Consider the following 17,904-nt stretch of genomic DNA (forward strand, 5'->3'; position numbering starts at 1 on the left):
GATTTCTCATGGTATCAGGGACTTTGAAGTCTAACTGTACTAGAGTATTTACTTTTAGTGTTTTTGCCCCAGTTCCCTTGACCTAACTTTTCCCTCTTGTTGGGTCACCCTTCATCCCATTAGTGTCTAATGCCTAGTAAGCTCAATAAATATTTATTTGATGAATAAATCAATGTGTTTTCTACTGGTTGAGACAAATGTGCCTTAATGCAGTCTATCTCTTGTTTAGAATTATGATGAAATAGAATACCACAGATGTTACTATGTGCATCTGGAATGTACTCTCCCAAAAGTTCATGTGTTAGGCAATGTTCAGCGGTGAAAATTGTGGATCATAGGAACTATAAACTCATCAGTGGATTAATATGTTTGATGAATTGATAATCTGAATGGATTACTGGGGTTGATTGTAGGCAAGTGGGGCAGGTCACAAGTCACATGCCCTTGGGAACCATAAGGTTATTAAGGGTCTGTATCTTGTTCCTGGTGCCTGCCTCTTCTGCCATGAGCTGAGCAGCTTTCTTATACCATGCCTTTCCCCCTCCCCTATGAGGTTTCTGTCTTGGAGCCAGCCAACCAAGGACTGAATCTCTGAAATCATAAATGACAATTTAAACTTTTCTTCCTCTAAGTTATTCTTGTAAGGTATTTTGGTCACAACAATGAAAATCTGACTAAAACAATAGGAAAGCAATATTTGCTTTGTTTTTCAAGGACTCAGATACACAGTTTGGCACTTGATAATAGCTGCTTCACTCAAGAGATGACTGGCTTTCCAAGTTCTGTTTAACATATCCATATTTATGTCCAAAATGCATGACAACATTTTTACAACATACATAAACTTCATTCTCATCAGTGTAAACTTCAAAATCTCAGACTTTCTGTACATTGTTAAACTCATCTTAAATTTACCACATTTTCAATGGAGTAATATGTTCATTTCTGCTATTGTGTTCTAACATTGTGCCATTTTCAATACAACTGATGCCCTTCTTCCTTCTCTTTACTGTTTGTTCATAGTCTTAATCTATCTAATATCATTTCCAGAAGCTGTATCCCCCAAAGAACCCAGCCCTGGGCTACACTCCCAGAGGATACTTCTTAGATCCCACTGTCTCATGGTATATATTTAAATTGTGCTCTAAATACCCCTTTACTTACCTCCAGCATTTAATTCTTACTTACATTGTAGTTGCCAGATTATTTCTCTCTCTATGGATTACCATAAGGTTATTTAGGGTCTATATCTATTAGAGCTCTTCCTCCTGGTCCCAAGAGAGGGACACAATAGAACTCAAAAATTGCTTGTTCCTTTATGTACATATTTTCAAATTCTTGTCACTTTTTTGCCTTATAAAGTTAAATACCAGTTTGCTCAATTTATTCTTTGTTAATTCACACTTGTTGATATTCTCTAAATTGGATTAGCTATTTTGGCATGTTCTACCTTAAAGAGAATGCCTTTTAGGCACTTAAATGACACTTCATTAACTCTCATTCCCCTAGCATGTACATCAAGGCATGCAGAATATGTTCCTTATTAAGAAAGCAAAAGCTTGGGCATTTAAGTCAGATTGCCAGTGATTAAATCCTGAGTCAGTTTCATGAAGTAAATGATTTGGAGAAAGTTGTATAACATTTTAAGCCTTGATTTTCTCATTTATAAAATGGGGTAGTATAAGCATCTAATAACAGAGATGAAGAATTAAATAACACATATATCACTTTTAATTTGCATAAAGTAAATCATGTGAATATATAGTTTCTACGTTATGTACTTCAGCTGCTAGGTCATTATTTTGAGATTTCCAAACCCTATATCCAGGGGGCATGATTAGTGATACAACATTTAGTAATGCCTAATAGATTGATAGGAAAGAAGTATATCTGAAACAGCGATTTTATCCTCTTCTTTCCAGAGCTTTATGTATTTCCTTCTTCTTTATCCTTGAACTTCTTGAACATTACCAAACTTTACCTTCCCTTTCCATTTTAATTCCACAATTTCTTTGCCTTATTTGTGTCATCAGTATCAGGGAAATGGTGCAATGAGCTATTGCTTAATGCTGCATAGGCCTGTCCTAAGAGACATGCTAATGTATCAGTACTAAAAATGTTTGAAATACTAATTTTCCTCCTAATGAGCCTAAACATTTTATTATAGTTATACCTTAATACCAAGTTGCAGGTCATTACCCTCACATATTGAAGCAGCTGATGTTTTCTAGGGCCTAATGTGTCTGCCATTTGCTTGATGACCCCTCGTTCTTGTCCATTTTACAGAGGAGAACCTTAGGAAATGAAAATGATGTCACTTGGCAGGTATTCTGTATGATGTTCTGATTTCATTAGCTATATGTTAAAAATATCTTATGATTATAAAAATTATTATATGCCAAATCCAAACATTCTGATTTTTTAATTCAAAAAGAACAAATAAAGTTAAAATTAATCATCCTACTACCTAAACATATCAATTCAGATTTAATTCTTGCATCTTGTTTTCAATATATGCTTTATATTTTTGTATCATATAGATAATATTTTTTTGCTGCTTTTTAAATTGATCTACATATTTGTTTTCCCCTGCCATTAGTAACCTTTGGCAATGCCATAATAAAAATTGAAATAGTAGGTTAATTTTATAGTTACATATTATTATTTTATATATATGTGTGTGTATATATATATTATATATTGATAATTATCTTCTTATATTTTACCTACCTTAAAAAAAATGAGCCAGACGCGGTGGTGCACACCTGTAATCCCAGTGGCTTGGAAGGTTAAGGCAGGAGGATCATGAGTTCAAAGTCAGCTTCAGAAAAACCGAGGTGCTGAGCTACTCAGTGAGACTCTAAATAAAATACAAAATAGGGCTGGGGATGTGTCTCAGTGGTCAAATGCCCCTGAGTTCAATCCCCAGTACAAAAAAAATGCATAAAGAATATTTATATATGGCAAACATTTATGAATTATTTACCACTTAAACGTATTCTAGTGAGGGCATATCTTTAATATTTTTAACATTTGTGATATGTTGTATTAATTTCCAGAAACAAATTGAATTACAGTGGATAAAATCTTTGACTCTGAAGTCAACCAAACATGTAGTCAAATTCTCACTCGAAATCATTTTATCCAAGTAATTTTAGGAAATTTGTGTTACCTTTTTAGCCATTTTTCTTCATCTGAATAATGTTTTGCACATAATGAATTAATACTACAAATAGCACTGAGAATATTTCATTGCAGTAAAAACTGTTAAACTATTAATTAGTGTACCCACAAGGGATATAAGTGGGCTTGTTTTGTACCCTTAACAATAGCAATGTTATCATTAAAAAATTCTAATTTGATAGAAAAAATAGGACATGTTTTAATTGAAACTCCGAACTTAAAAACTAGTTTAAGCAAAATTAAGGTCTTCATTGGCTCACAAAGCTAAGCTGCAGATGGGGCAGGTGACTGCTGCTACTGGTATTAAGCTGAAGTCAAAACAAAAATACCACCATACTTTCTGAAAGATTTTTATCTGATCAGTTTATTCATTGTTCTCTACCTGAACATTAGAATAATATTATGGTTGTAGATTTAAATTATACATTTAATCAGAAGAGCTTATGTTTCTCAACATTAATTTGAGAAATATGAGGAAGTTGTTACAATTATTATATTTTGTTGTTTTTGTTAATCTCTTACTGTGACTAATAAATTAAACTTTATCATAGATATGTATAGATAGGTAAAATCATAGTACCTTAGGGTTCAATTCTCTGAGATTTTAGGCTTCCACTGGGGGTTTGAACATATTTCCAGTAAATAAAGCAGAAGACTGTTATATTACTAGGGTCTATTAAAAAGAGTCTCATGTGTTAGTCCTTCTTTTGTCTAGTTCTTATTTAAAGAGCAATTTTTCTATTGGCTTAGTGCTTTTCTTCTTGAGTTTTTTTTCTCTCGTTCTATTTATGATAATCTTTCCAAAGTTTGTTGCTGTTAGTTTGTTGCTTAATTATTTATTTTTTCTTTATAAAAATTTCTGTATCTCCTTTTGACAAAACCCTTCAATTTGTCTATCAATATATTATTTTCAAAGACCAACTATTCTTTTGCTCACCTTTTCTTTATTATTTTTATCAACTTATTTTAATTTGGTTTCTTCATAAATTTCTATAGCAGTTAATTAGTTCTTGCTACATTTTTCTCTTTATTCAAATGTCTTCAATTGAATATTTTATATATTTATTATAAATTTATATTCTTAAAATGCATATAGAATCATAAATTTTTTAATGATGGCTCAGCTTCATTCAACACAGATAATATGAATTCATTCATTTTGATTAATTCTAAACATATAATTTACATTGTGATTTTCTCTTTCATCTTTCATTGTTTAATTGCATCATTATATGAAACTGTAGTCCTTATAACATTTCTTCTTTCCTATTCCTTGAGAATTATTTTGTGGTCTGTACTTTTTAACATGTTTAAAACACTGGTTTTTATTTTAGATCAAGTTTTTAGTTTCTTATTTTTGAATCTTATATAGCCTTGTTTTTTATTTTATTTGATTTTTTGGGGGTGACATTATTTTGATGCAATAATCTTTCTCCCTTTTTTGGAAAAATTGTAATTTTTATTTATAGTTACGGTTACCTTTATATTTTGAAACTTTATTTGTAGTTATAAAAATGTATCAGTTACATCTTATTGACAGTGTTTCTTTTATTACTATCAAAAGATAGTAATAAAAGTTTCTTTTATTAGCTCTAGTTACTATTTTTTATTTAAATTTTATCTTTTCGGGTACTGATATTATCTACCAGCTTCCTATTAAATATATATTTAATAATTTAATTTCTTTATTTTTACTCTGAGTATTTTGATTTTGCTACTGTTGTTGCTTGTTTTAATGTTTTTCCCATAAATTGCACATAGTTTTATTTTTTAAACCAGTTGATTTTCTTGCTTTTAATTGTTAATATATTCCATTTGTGCACATATGCATTTTATTATATACTAACAGCTATTACTATTACAATTCTATTGTGTTTTCTGTTTATCTTCTTTTTTTTCTTCTTTTTATTTCCCAACTTTGTTTAAAAATAAAGTTAAGAGGGTTTACAATGAGAATTTTCTCTCTTATAGTCAATAATTAACTAACTTTGATTTTAAAAAATTTTGGAGTTTCATTATTTGTGTTCCTCATTGTGTCTTCTTACATATGCTATCTTTAGGATATTTCTCCCTTTGAGGTTAAATACAAACATTAACATTCTTTCCATGAGGTATGAAGATTTAAACATTTTAGGTTTTAAGGGTTTGAAAATGCATAAACCCTGTGATTCTTAGCTAAGCATACAACTTTAGGTTGTTTTATTTTCCCGTACAATGTGAACATTATTTCATGGGTTCTAACATCTATTTTTGGTTATAAATCAAAATGCCTTTATTTTATGGATAATCTGTCATCTTTTACTCATGGGTAGATTTTTCTTCATAATAATCAGATTTTTCACTAAAATGTATATGTGGGGTTTATTTTTATGCCTCAAGGTCAATATTCGGAGTGTACTTTTATTCTTAATAAAGTTGACCCTGTGTACCTCTGCATTCCACATCCATGGATTCAGCCAACAACAAATAAAAAAAGATTTGAGGAAAAATTCGTCCTTCCACTTAATAGTATAGACATTTTTTTTCTGGTTATTACTCCCTAAATAATACAACCTAACAATTATTTACATAGCAGTTATATTTTATATTAAGCATTATGAATAATCTAGAGATAAAGTATATGAGGGGATATAAAAATGTTGTAACAAAAAAAAATATGCCATTTTATACAAAGGCCTTGAACATCTGCTGATTTTGCATCTGTAGGGGACCCTGGAACTAATGCACCATGAGTAATGAGGGACAATTATGTTATATCTTTCTTGAATTCTAGAAAAGTCTCAGTTATTATGCCTTCAAATACTGCTCTCTGCTTCTCTCTCCATTACCAGTTTTTGCTATGCTTTTTAGACAAATATTCAAACTCAACTCCACCTTTACTCTCAACTCTCTGAATGGTTACATGCTTTCATCTTTTTATATCCATGTCCCAAACCAGTAGAATCTGCCAGATTATAATCTGAGTTCATTAACTCTATTTTCATCTTCTTCAGATTAGAGGACATCCTATCATTGAAATGTTTTCCTGAAGTCATTTTAGACTATTTTTGTTAAATTTCCATTTCCTGGATGAGAATTAGCTCCTCATTAAAATCCTTGAGACTCTTATGCTAATTTATAAATATTTTTCAGTCTTTCATAATTTCAATCTTCCCAGATTAATTTCATCTTTCAATTTTTGTCTGTTTGCTAGCTTTAAATCTCTTTACCTGTTACAGAAGTGTTAGTTTCTTTTCAGCGATTAAAAGAACTGACTTTCTTTTTCTCCCTTCTCTCCATTTTGCTCTCTCTTTGTACTTACCCTTTCATAATGATCAGCACTGAAGCAATTTCCTCTGTCCCGGGTCTCCAGGTCTCCCATGCCAGTAACCCCAGGATCTCCTAGGACAGGTTTTCCACTTATGATTCAGAAAATCTCTCTGATATTGAATCCACAGATCCAGATCTGAGTATATAACCTCATTTAGGTCCAGTTGTGAGACTGCATATTACCACCAGACTCTTTAAACATATAGCTTCATGAAAATGGAGCTTCAAACAGCATCAGCCAACAACCTCAGTCAGTACCATTTTGTCAGGAAACTTTCCACTGCCCATGATTTTAATAGTGAGTTGGCTTTTATCTCCCATCTGACAAAAAGCTTTTAGTCTCTGTTATCTTACAGGTCTGCTTCCAAATATATATATATATATTTGGAACTTATAGAGCTTACACCATTCTTAGGTGCATAGTTGATACATGGTCATTCATTTATTTTTTTTTCCCTCATGAACAGTATAACTCTTTGAGAAAAGAACATTTTATACACATTTATCCTGCTGTTTAACCTTGAAGAACTTTTGCAGAAAGGAAGCAATATGAGAGTTCTAAAAATATTTTATTTATTTAGATGTTCTATAAGTTGTCTTTCCAAAAGAAGATGGGTAAAAAGAAAGGCATAAAGTTACATAAGGAATATGCATATTCTATACACACACACACATATAAAACATGAATGTGTGTGTGTGTGTGTGTGTATAATCTAGTGAGTTGAATCAAGAAAATACTTAGCTGACATAACTGACTCATCAGGATGAAGTTTCAAATAATAATTAAATTGCACCTGTGTTTTTCATTTGATAACCTCTTTATAACTTCCAAACATGTAATTCAATGCTTTTAGAAGATTATATGAATATATGACATTTCTTAACCTCTCTGAAAAAATAGACCCTTAACCCCAAATCTTATGTTAATATCCAACTTTGTAAAATCTGCTTTAAAAATTATATAAAGCCATAACATGTTCTATATTAAGAATACTATTGGTTTGTTAAAATGGCCTTTTAATTATTATTTACTGAAATTTTAATTATAATCCACTTAAATTATAAATTACCCCATTACCATTCCATTCTTCTCCTTTGCTTTCTTTGTTTTACAATATATAAATATGCTAGAAACCTCTGTGCAGAGAGATAGAAGTTCAGTTCACCTGTCTCCTGGCAGCAGTTGGTATCAGGTTTGCATAAAAGAAGTTTTCTGAATCCATAGTAGCATTAGGCTTATTTCTTCTATGTTATATTGTCATTATAAATTTCACTTATGTTCATTTTTATTTAGAAATAGTACTGTGTTAATTTTTATTATAAATTTGATTTAAGTTTCAGAAGTAATAGTAAAAGTTTTAAGAGATGAACACACTCGTGATCCTTGCTATGTATAGTTAAATTTTCCTATAATATATTTCTTCAGCCTAGGTGAAGCCAGTTTGGTCTGTGTTCTTCTACTCTTTAGGTAACTTCATGTCTGTGTGACTTTTCCCATTATAGCATCTGTTTTGGTGATGGGAGGCTTAACAGGGGCAGTCCGGGTGGCAACATCTTTAACCTTTCTTCACTTTGCTAAGTTTCATTTGCATTGTTTATCTCCTTAGAGTCTTCTGTTAATTTTTTTTTTCTGAGTTTCAGCTCATTTAACATTTCCATATTTTTGAACAAAATGCTTCGAATTATATACAATCAACATTGATAACTCTCTATTTCCTTATTCCCATTCCGTTTTTTTATTCAAAATTGAGGGCTAACATGAAACAGGAACTATGCTGGGTGCTGGGGAGTCAAGTGTTGTAAACAGCCACAGACCTGAACTTGGACTTCTTTGAGAGTTGTCTACTCAGCCACCCTTAGGACCTTCCCCTCCTCAGCATGAGTGCCAGTACCAGTAACAACCAGAACTACATTTTAGAGAGGCTCCCAAAGCTCTTGAATCTTCACTCTCTTTAAAATCATCATGCAGTCCCGCCTATCTTTAAAAAACATTTTCTTTAAAATCTTTCTTAGTCTAGGGTAAGCACCTCACTGTAGCTCTCTCTGCTTTCTTACATATGTTCTAAATACAATGATTTTCTCCCAGTCCATCAACTAATCCCTTTCCCACATCTCTCCACCTCCAGGCTCCTCCAGACTCACACCATGCAGTTCGGATTAGCACTATTTCAGTTTCTTGTTTTATCCCAGGGAGGGAGGTTGGCAGATGACCCTCCAAATTGCCTGAAATGGGAGATGGAGGGATACAGGGTCTTGAGGATATTCCAAGTTTGGGGTTCTGTATTCTCTACCCCTTTCAGCATTTTCTTTTTTGTAAGTGATTCAGAACCATCAGGGTTAGAATTGACATTTACCCCAAGACTGTTATTGGGGGACTCAGACTAAATAAAATGTTTAGGTTTAAGTTTTGAGGAAGCATTGAGTAATTCATCAGCTCAACAAATATTTTTTGTTGAACTGTATAGTGCTCCAAAGCCTGCTATAGGCCATTTCTCTGCTCCACCTGCTTAGTATAACCATGTTTTTTCATTACTAAATATCCTTCAGTTATTGTATCTAAATACAAACTGATGTCTATCACTCAGTAAGTTATTATATACAAAATGTGCACTATTATATTCATTTTACATAATGCATATTTTGTCATGGCAATGGAAAATTCTGACTAATATGTTATTAGTTGTTCAAAAGAATTTTTAAATTAGTATCTACTCTTATTAATGAGCATTTAGCATAGTGCTTGATTTATTAAAAGCATTTAATAAATATTGAGTTACTTTAATATTATTGAACAATTCAACTGATCATTAGGAAGCAGTCAAAGTTTCATTATTAAACACAAAAATATTTAAACTATTTTAGTATTTATTTTCACTTAACATGATGAAACTATTTTTTTATTTTTCGTGTACTCCTCAAATTTTAATATTCAGTGGAATAAAGGATACTTTAGGATGATCCCTAATTCAGAGATGGCTAGACAAGTTAAGCACATTGAGTCAATAACTTGTCTTTGGTAAAAGGTGCATCCAAATTAAGTTCTGATTAAAACTTATCTACTCTGTCCTCGAAATTGAACAGTGTTTCCATTTTGTAACTTCTAAAGATGATTGAAAGCCTTTATATTTGGAAAAGTTTTTTTTCTAATTTATAACATTAATATTCCCTGCTAATACAGAGACCTATTCTTTTATTTTCTGAAATGAAATTCACTGATTCCTCACAGTTCTTACAATACATGTTTACATATTTGAAAACATTCCAAGTTCTCTATGTTCCTTTTAAGTCATAAAAAAGATTAAGCATCTCATTTATTAGATTGGGGACAAGGCCGTTTGTATTACTTTGCTGGTGACAGCAGTTATAGAATTTTAAAACTAATGGCATTCATTGCATTGCTGGATGTTTAGGGAAAAACAAAATGTCCACTTGAACTGAAATACAGGATGTGCAATTTTTATAGAAAGAATTCGGGAATGGAATGAGAAAAAAGTGAGCTAGATCAAAGCAATAATAACAATAATTGTATGATAAAAAGTTAATAGTTTTTTACATTTTTAAAAATTGAGAAAGAAAATGAGAGGACATTCTTTGACATGACAGTTAAAAAATTAAGCTGGAGTTTTAAAGGGAAACTGTAAATCAAATTGAAAACAGAGTATTGACTTATGGTAAACATTAGTGATGATTCTGATATAGGTGATACTCATTCCATTTGTGAATGAGCAAGGAAATTAATGATGGAATGTTGACTGATGTAGATTATGAGGTGCTGGAGAGCAAAATCCCTCTTACTCATCAATGTTTGCCTGGCTACTGATAAGAGGTGGATGCTTAATGAATACCTCCTGACAGGGAGCAGGAAAAGCATAGACAGCCCCGAGCCCCAAAACATTGAGCCTCAGTTGCTTCCACTACACTGGAAAATACCCTTCCTCACTTCCATTACACTTCAATCCATCCACTCTTCCTTCTGTTTTGTCTCCCTTTATTCAAGTACCTCCTTTCTTATTCTACCATATGTTGTCCAAACAAGCACAAATATCTCTACTGTGAATTTTGTCTAACAGACTACAATGGGCACAGTTTAATTATAGTCAATTTCACCTGGCTTTAGTCATCCTGTCATCAACTGTGGCACACTGTGTCCATTTCCCTTCCAACCTCTGTTTTAATCTTATCTAATATATAAATTACCAATGCTAACTACTTATAAATATATGGAGTGAGATGTACTTATGAGGTAATTTTTCATGTATGTAGTTTTTATTTTTCACATATATTGTTTGTATGATACATGATTGTGTGCATATATTTATGTATATATAATATGTAGACAAATTACACAAGTGTATGTATATTTTTTTACTTTTTCTCATATAATTAAAATAATGATGAGGCCTTCCTGAAAAATATTTTTTTTTTTGTTTTTTTTTTTTTTTTTTTGTTTCAAATATTTTTTTTTTTTTTTAATTTTTTTTTATTGTGGGTTGTTCAAAACATTACAAATTTCTTGACATATCATTTTCCACACTTTGATTCAAGTGGGTCTGAAAAATATTATCTTCTAAAATTTAGTATAGAGTTTCATCTCTTGTCTGTGGTCTACTATATATATTTATAGATATTTTCTCTATGTATGTACATTTTTTTTGTTTATTTTATATTTTGAAGGGTCACATGATAGCATCCTGTGATGCTTGCGGGGTTATAAAACTGTGGGACTTTCGGAAACTCTTACCAATTGTATCCATTGATGTTGGACCAAGTGCTGGCAATGAGGTGAACTTCGATTCATCAGGTAGGATAGTTTTGCTTTAACTTTTGTAACCAAACTGAAAATGTTAGTATTTGTTCTGAAACTATTTTGCTTCCCCTTAAATTTTCTTGTATTTCTCCATGTGTAACTTTGTTCTTAACATTATATTAAAATGTGTTACAATATATTACATTTGATCCAAGTTACATATCAAATATTATATTATGTAGAATTATATTAATCATATAGTTAAAGAAAGAAGCAGGATGTGAAATGTGTGTGTTAATATAGATGACACAGGTTTGCTGTCACATATGACCACAGAGCCTACATCCTGTGGAATCACCATCCAAGGTAAGCAAATGAGGTTTTCTGAAGCAAAAATAACTGAGAATAGAGAAGAACAAAAGTTTGGTAAAAATAAACTTGAAACATTTTTAATATTTTAGTCATAAAATTTAATAAATTGCTACATGTTGTCCAGATTTTACATTTAATTTGAAAAGTATATTTATCTGATTATTGCAATTATGTGCTTAGCATTCTGTAACATTGTTGTATGATTATGTGAAACACTTTTCTGCACTGATATAAACATTATCAATCAGATAATACAATTGCATCTGTATCTTTAATGAAAGCTTTTGCTAAATAAAGAATATCCTTTGGTAGGGAGATATAAGTTTTAAACTTAAAGTGTTCAGAATTTTTTAAATTCTTCAAGATAACTTTGTTTTATCTGATATATAAATTACCAATGCTAACTACTTACAAATTTATGGAGTGAGAGGTACTCATGAGGTACTTTTTTCATGTATGTAGTTATTCATGGTAGATCAAAATTTTAGAGACGGCAAAAACTTCAATTTTGGAAAAGTAAAAAAGAATTTATATGGAGGAAATAATTTTATTTTTAAAAGTATTCTATGTTGGGCTGGGTTGTGGCTCAGTGGTAGAGCGCTTACCTAGCATGTGTGAAGCACTGAGTTCAATCCTCAGGACCACATAAAAGTAAATAAATAAAATAAAGCAACAACCACAAAAGTATAATTCTAGTTATAAGGTAATTGCTGTATGTCTCTTGGGACTATTTTCATGATACTGTCATCATACATCTGAAATTTAGAAAATGGTAAGTTTTTTTTTCTTAAAATTGATGCTATGTGCCTGAGGTTGTGGCTCAGTGGTAGAGGGCTTGCCTTGCATGTGTGAGGGTACTGGGTTCGATCCTCAGCACCACATAAAAATAAATAAACAAAATAAACATCTTGTGTCCATCTACAACTAAAAAAAATATATTTTAAAAAAATTGAAGCTATGTTCTCATGGTAAATCAGTATAAAGCCACCCTAACAACAATGGCTCCTGTTATTCTTGGGCATAAAGTGTTCCCCAACAAGCTTCTGTGACAGAAATGTTCATGGCTAAAATGACAGAATTATGAGATATGTAACCTAATCATTGAGTTGACATATTGGATGAATTAATAATTTAAAAGGATTGGTAACTGGGCATGGCTGGAGGAAGTAGGTCTCAGGGTGTTTCATCTTGTTCCCCTGGCTCCTCTCTGCTTCTCACTGCCATGGGCAGATAACCTGCCTCTGCCATACCCTTCTGCATGATGACTGTTTGACTTTGGGCCCAGAGCAATGCAATCAGCTAATCATGGACTGAACTTCTGAAACCATGAATCAAAATAAGTTTTTCCTTTCCTAAGTTGTTCTTATTTGGAATTTTTGTCACAGTAACAAAAAAAAAAAAAAAATGACTAACAGAGCTCCTTTAAAAAAGTTTTAGAAACATTCTTGACATTAGGACATTTATGGTCTGCCAGAATTCAAAAAGAAAACACTGTACAAAATAAGAGATCCTAACTATAATAATTTTACTTTATACTGTGAAAGGTTATTAATATATAATTTATATTTTCTGACATGGAAATCTACACCAACATCATAGCTCTAAATTTAATTTGGTTCTCATAAGCATCTCACATCCCTAAATCCTTTCTTATTATCTTGAGCAAGCACTTAACTATTCATACCTTTGAAACTGAACTCTGAAATTTTAAAACTTTTGGTTGATCTTTCTAATAATAAATGTTAAAAGCTATTTTGAGATACTTTGCTACTAAAATAGCTGTCTATTTTATTGTCATTATTAAATATATTGTCACTGGCTTTTTACTGACCTTGTTATGCAGCTGGAAAGTTCATTGTATAGTCAGACAATCATGATTTTAAATAAATATCAGTATCCATCTTCTGTCAATACAATGTTAAAATTCTTGGTACAATGAATGTATTTTTTCTCTCCATGACTATTGCATTCCTGGTAATATGATAATATTATGGAAAGTGCAGAAGATCAAGGGTGGAACAATAAGGAACAAAAGACAAAGAGTATAAGCTAGAGCCCTTGCTAATAAAAATGCTTTGTTGGTCTAAGGGAATAAAATTACAACCTGACCTTCCCATCCTTTTGACCACTTCTTCAAGGAACATGAGATAATTAGTTTTAATTCTATGTGCTTGAGAAATTAGTGTCATAAGGCTTTTCTCATTGAATAATGAGAAATCTGTGCTTCTGTACAGTAGTCCTCAATGACTCTTCATTTAAAAAGATTGAAATATATCAAAAGTGGGCGAAACTCAGGAGAGCAAACACAAAGTCTAATGGGAGCATGAGCAGAGAGGTGAAAATCACAAAGCACCAGAAATTATGTCTCTCTCAAGAGAATCAAGAAGACTGTAAACCCAGAGCCAAACAAAAGTGAAATAAGGATGGGGACACTTACTTTTCTAGTTGGTATTTATTCAGGAAAGGATTGTTTAAAAGAGAAGTATAAGAATTAAATTGTGAAAATATATGGAATCTAAAAGTAAAATCAAATGAAAAATAGTAAATTCAAAATATGCATTCATGTGAATATACTTTTACTTATTCCCAATGGCAAGTCAGTACAAATCTATTAGATATAATAATTGTCCAAGATTCCAGAATACATTGACACTGCTGACAGTAATGAACATTTGTTGAGTGCTCACATTAATTAAGTTGTGTCCAACCATGTGTCCTGGTAGAAATTCTTTGATGGAATTAAATTGTGTATTTATGTACACTCAGAGCATTACTTGTGACTACTTCCCAGTGTGAGTGGAGGGTCTGGTCGATTATCTTAGCTGTGCTCTTGGATCTGAGTAAAAGTCATTGAAAACATACATGTATTATCATCACAATATATACTGGTAATACATGTAAATTTATGGATAGCATCCAATTGTTCGATATTCTAAGTGACCATCATAGAAATTAAAAATTTCTAATCATATTTCATATTTCTGGATCAGTTTAATTGAAGGGCATATTGAGATGCCTCTTAGCATAGTCATCTGCCATGTTTTATCCTAGAGCTGGAAGATATGAGGTATCTTAAAAAAAATGTTTCCACATATAATGACCAATTTTTATAAATAAGAGATTTCTCATCACTGCAAATCCAACACAATATAGAAATGAATTATAAATGAAGGCCATAAAAATCTGAAACTATTGTCCATTATCTTTCATTTCAAATTTTCATGTATATCAAAATTGCTTCATTATTTGTTAAGCTCATAAGCAAATATTTCCATTTTGCATTTATAAAAAGTAAATATGTTCTACTGAATTGTACTTTATCTGTTTTAAAATTAATATTCCCAATAGCATATCAATTAGCTTTGACAAAAGTATTTGAAAACCAGAGGTATAGAAAAAGAATACAGGCCATAATTCAGACCGTTAGGTTTAATCACATATTCAGCACCTTTCAGACTTTAGGCAAATTATTTAATCTCCCTGAACTAATATTCATCATAGAAATAACGAAGGAGATAATTGTTGTGCAGTTATTATGTGGATTCAAATGGATGGCAGTATCTTACAGTCATAGAGAAAGAGTATCTCCAAAGAAGGGATTGAGGAGTTCCCAGAGAGAAGGCAGGGAACTAGACATATGTGGTGGAAAAGAATTCCAGCACATGCCCATCAGAGGCATATAGAGATTTATTTTGGAAAACAGATACACATTTAGACAAGAATGTGGGCTCTCTCAAGAGACAGATGTGCTTTTGGGTTCACAGCACTTCTTTTAAAGGAAACTTGGTGAGGGGTGGGTATGGAAAAATACCTAGGAATAATATCCGTCTGATGATTTCAAGATGGTTTCTGGTGGTCTTATGCCTCTGGATCCTTAGCTGATGTGGTCTTCATTATCTGGTTAGTAAATAGTGCTGGAAATTCCCTTGTCTCTCATAATCTGATTATTGGGGCTTTAATCAATACTGCACAGGTAGATTTACAGATTTCCCAGGAATCTGGCAGTGACAGGGCTGGAAGAGAGGCTGGCCCAGAGAATGATAGGCGTGGAAAAGCATGTGGAACTCCTAAATTAAAAATCTTATTTCCATGTCCTTCCTGTATTTCTTATTTCTTTTATCCTACGTCATCACAGTAAAGAACTCTTAGCATAGTCATCTGCCATGTTTTATCCTAGAGCTGGAAGAGCTCCGAGAGGTTGTCTTGTTCATTTTAGGAAAAAGAAAAGTGAGTCAGCATATCAATATGCAAGATGCTTGAGGCTGTGTGTCCCTGTGGAATGTTTCTATTGACCACGTGAATACCAGTGAATAAATATTAAAAGAAACAAAAGCCACAACCACACTCTCATGTCATAGTAAGTATAAATTAAATGGTTAACTAAGAAGTAAGTTACATATACGAATCACCATCTAGGGTTGAGTTCTGTTGCTATATCAGCAGTCACACATTTAAGAGAAGTTGCATGTAGCACTACATTATTTAAGTAATGTTTTATTTGCAGATACATTACTTGTGACAAATATGGATAATCTGTGTTTATATATATATATATATATATATATATATATANATATATACATACATACATATTTATAACTCTGTTTGTAAAGGGATAAGTGTTTCTTTCTCATTAAACAAACAGCGTCCCAGTAGTAAAAAGCCACAGATTCTGGTGAATATTCACTATCTAAATAATATCTCTCGCTTGGCATACTCAAAATGCCATATGTTTTACCATACAAAAATTTATTGCTGTTTCAGAAGATGTTAAATGGAATTACATAGTGAAAGTAATAAAAATGAGAACTTATACATACACTTTTACACATCTCTCATTTTACTGTGTATATGTGGTTTAGAAATATTTTCTCCTCTTTTGTAAAAGGTAATTCCAGTACATTTGTAAAGAAGTCACATCCCCAGAAAATGCAGAGGCTGAAATTGGAGCCAGATGGGGACTTTCCAGTAGAAAGCTTATCAGTATCAGATCATTAAAATGGGCAAAGTTTCCCATCATTTGGAGAAAATCCTAAATATTCTCCACAGGCTGAACCACAATAGAAATGCTAAAATGGAAGGTGAATAATGACCTCATTGGAAAACAAGAAAAGCATCAGACCTCCCTGCCCCAATTTTTCAAAACAAAAGGAAATTACCTCCCCCCACATTTCGGTTTGAATTTGATTTATCAGCTTCTATTAGTGAAGGCCAGAATGCATTGTTTTCTATTTAAAAGGCAGATTATGGTTAATTCCCTCTGATACAAGCAGCAAAGTATAGTGGAAAGAGTGCCCATTCAGAAGTTAGGAGCCCTAGTTTTGAATTTTTTCTCCACTACTTTGTGGCTGAGTGATTTGATGAAATTTCTAAACATTTTAGTTCATTATATTGAAGTATTTTTTTTTAAAAAATAAATAAATAAGGATTTTTACTTCCAGCCCTAATAGTGGTAACAAGGACCAATTTGATTTACATTCCACCTGGAACAACTGGGAAAAAGAAAGAGAGAGAAGGAGAGACAGACAGACAGACAGACAGACAAAATGAACATCAGTGATTCCTGAGAGATGGTCAGTAAGGTCAGTAAACAACATAAGCCATAAGACTGCTCCAGTTTATTGGCCTGGAGACAGTTTGTAGGTCTCACAGGGCGGGACATAATGTGACTTTGTGGTCTCCCAGGCGAGAAGCCTGAGTGGGCAGTCCCTGGAGGCTAAGGCAGTCAGGGACTGGAGAGGTGAGAGTAGCAGGAGCCATCCTTGGAGAGGTTGGGTCCCCTCCAGTCTCTAGCTGAAGAAGAACAGGTACATGACAGCTTGAGCATTAGAGAAAAACAATCCTGGGAGTTTGCACAGGTATAGAAATGATTTGTCTTCCCATCAACCAGAGCAGGAAAATCCTGCAGTTCAAAAGGACAGAAAGTAGAGCAGGAATCAGCAAACTATGTCCATAGGCCAACTTGTCCTCTTTTTAGATAAAAAGTTTTATTGGAACAGAGCTTCACCCATTCATTTATAGATTGTCTAAGATTGTAACACAGACTGACTGAGTGGCCTCCAAAATCTAAAATTCTTACTATCTGGCTTTTTAGAGGAAAAAAAAAACTTGCTAAGATACAGTGCTGAGATAGGTGTTGCCTCCAGGGTGAGGCAACGTTAGCTCACACCTCTGGAGCTGGTCCTTTCGTTAATAGCTTTGAACCATATGAATTGTCTCATGTATTAATCTATTTAACCCCCACTGTAATTCAGTGAGACTGTTACTCTTGTCTACTTTTTAGAAATAAGGAA

General features: G+C 32.4%; 1 protein-coding gene across 11 annotated transcripts in view; it reads left to right on the forward strand.

The window, feature by feature from the left end:
• Nucleotides 1–17,904, forward strand: part of Spag16 (sperm associated antigen 16) — a 925,858-nt gene that overhangs the window by 686,058 nt on the left and 221,896 nt on the right. For all 11 annotated transcript variants that reach the window (XM_048808488.1, XM_048808490.1, XM_048808489.1 and 8 more), the window contains one exon: nucleotides 11,167–11,293. In XM_048808488.1, coding sequence (XP_048664445.1) covers nucleotides 11,167–11,293 — 127 coding nt within the window. The remainder of the gene's footprint in view (nucleotides 1–11,166; nucleotides 11,294–17,904) is intronic.

Source organism: Marmota marmota, unplaced genomic scaffold (assembly GCF_001458135.2).
Source record: "Marmota marmota marmota unplaced genomic scaffold, marMar, whole genome shotgun sequence".
NCBI classification, from domain to species: Eukaryota; Metazoa; Chordata; class Mammalia; order Rodentia; family Sciuridae; genus Marmota; species Marmota marmota.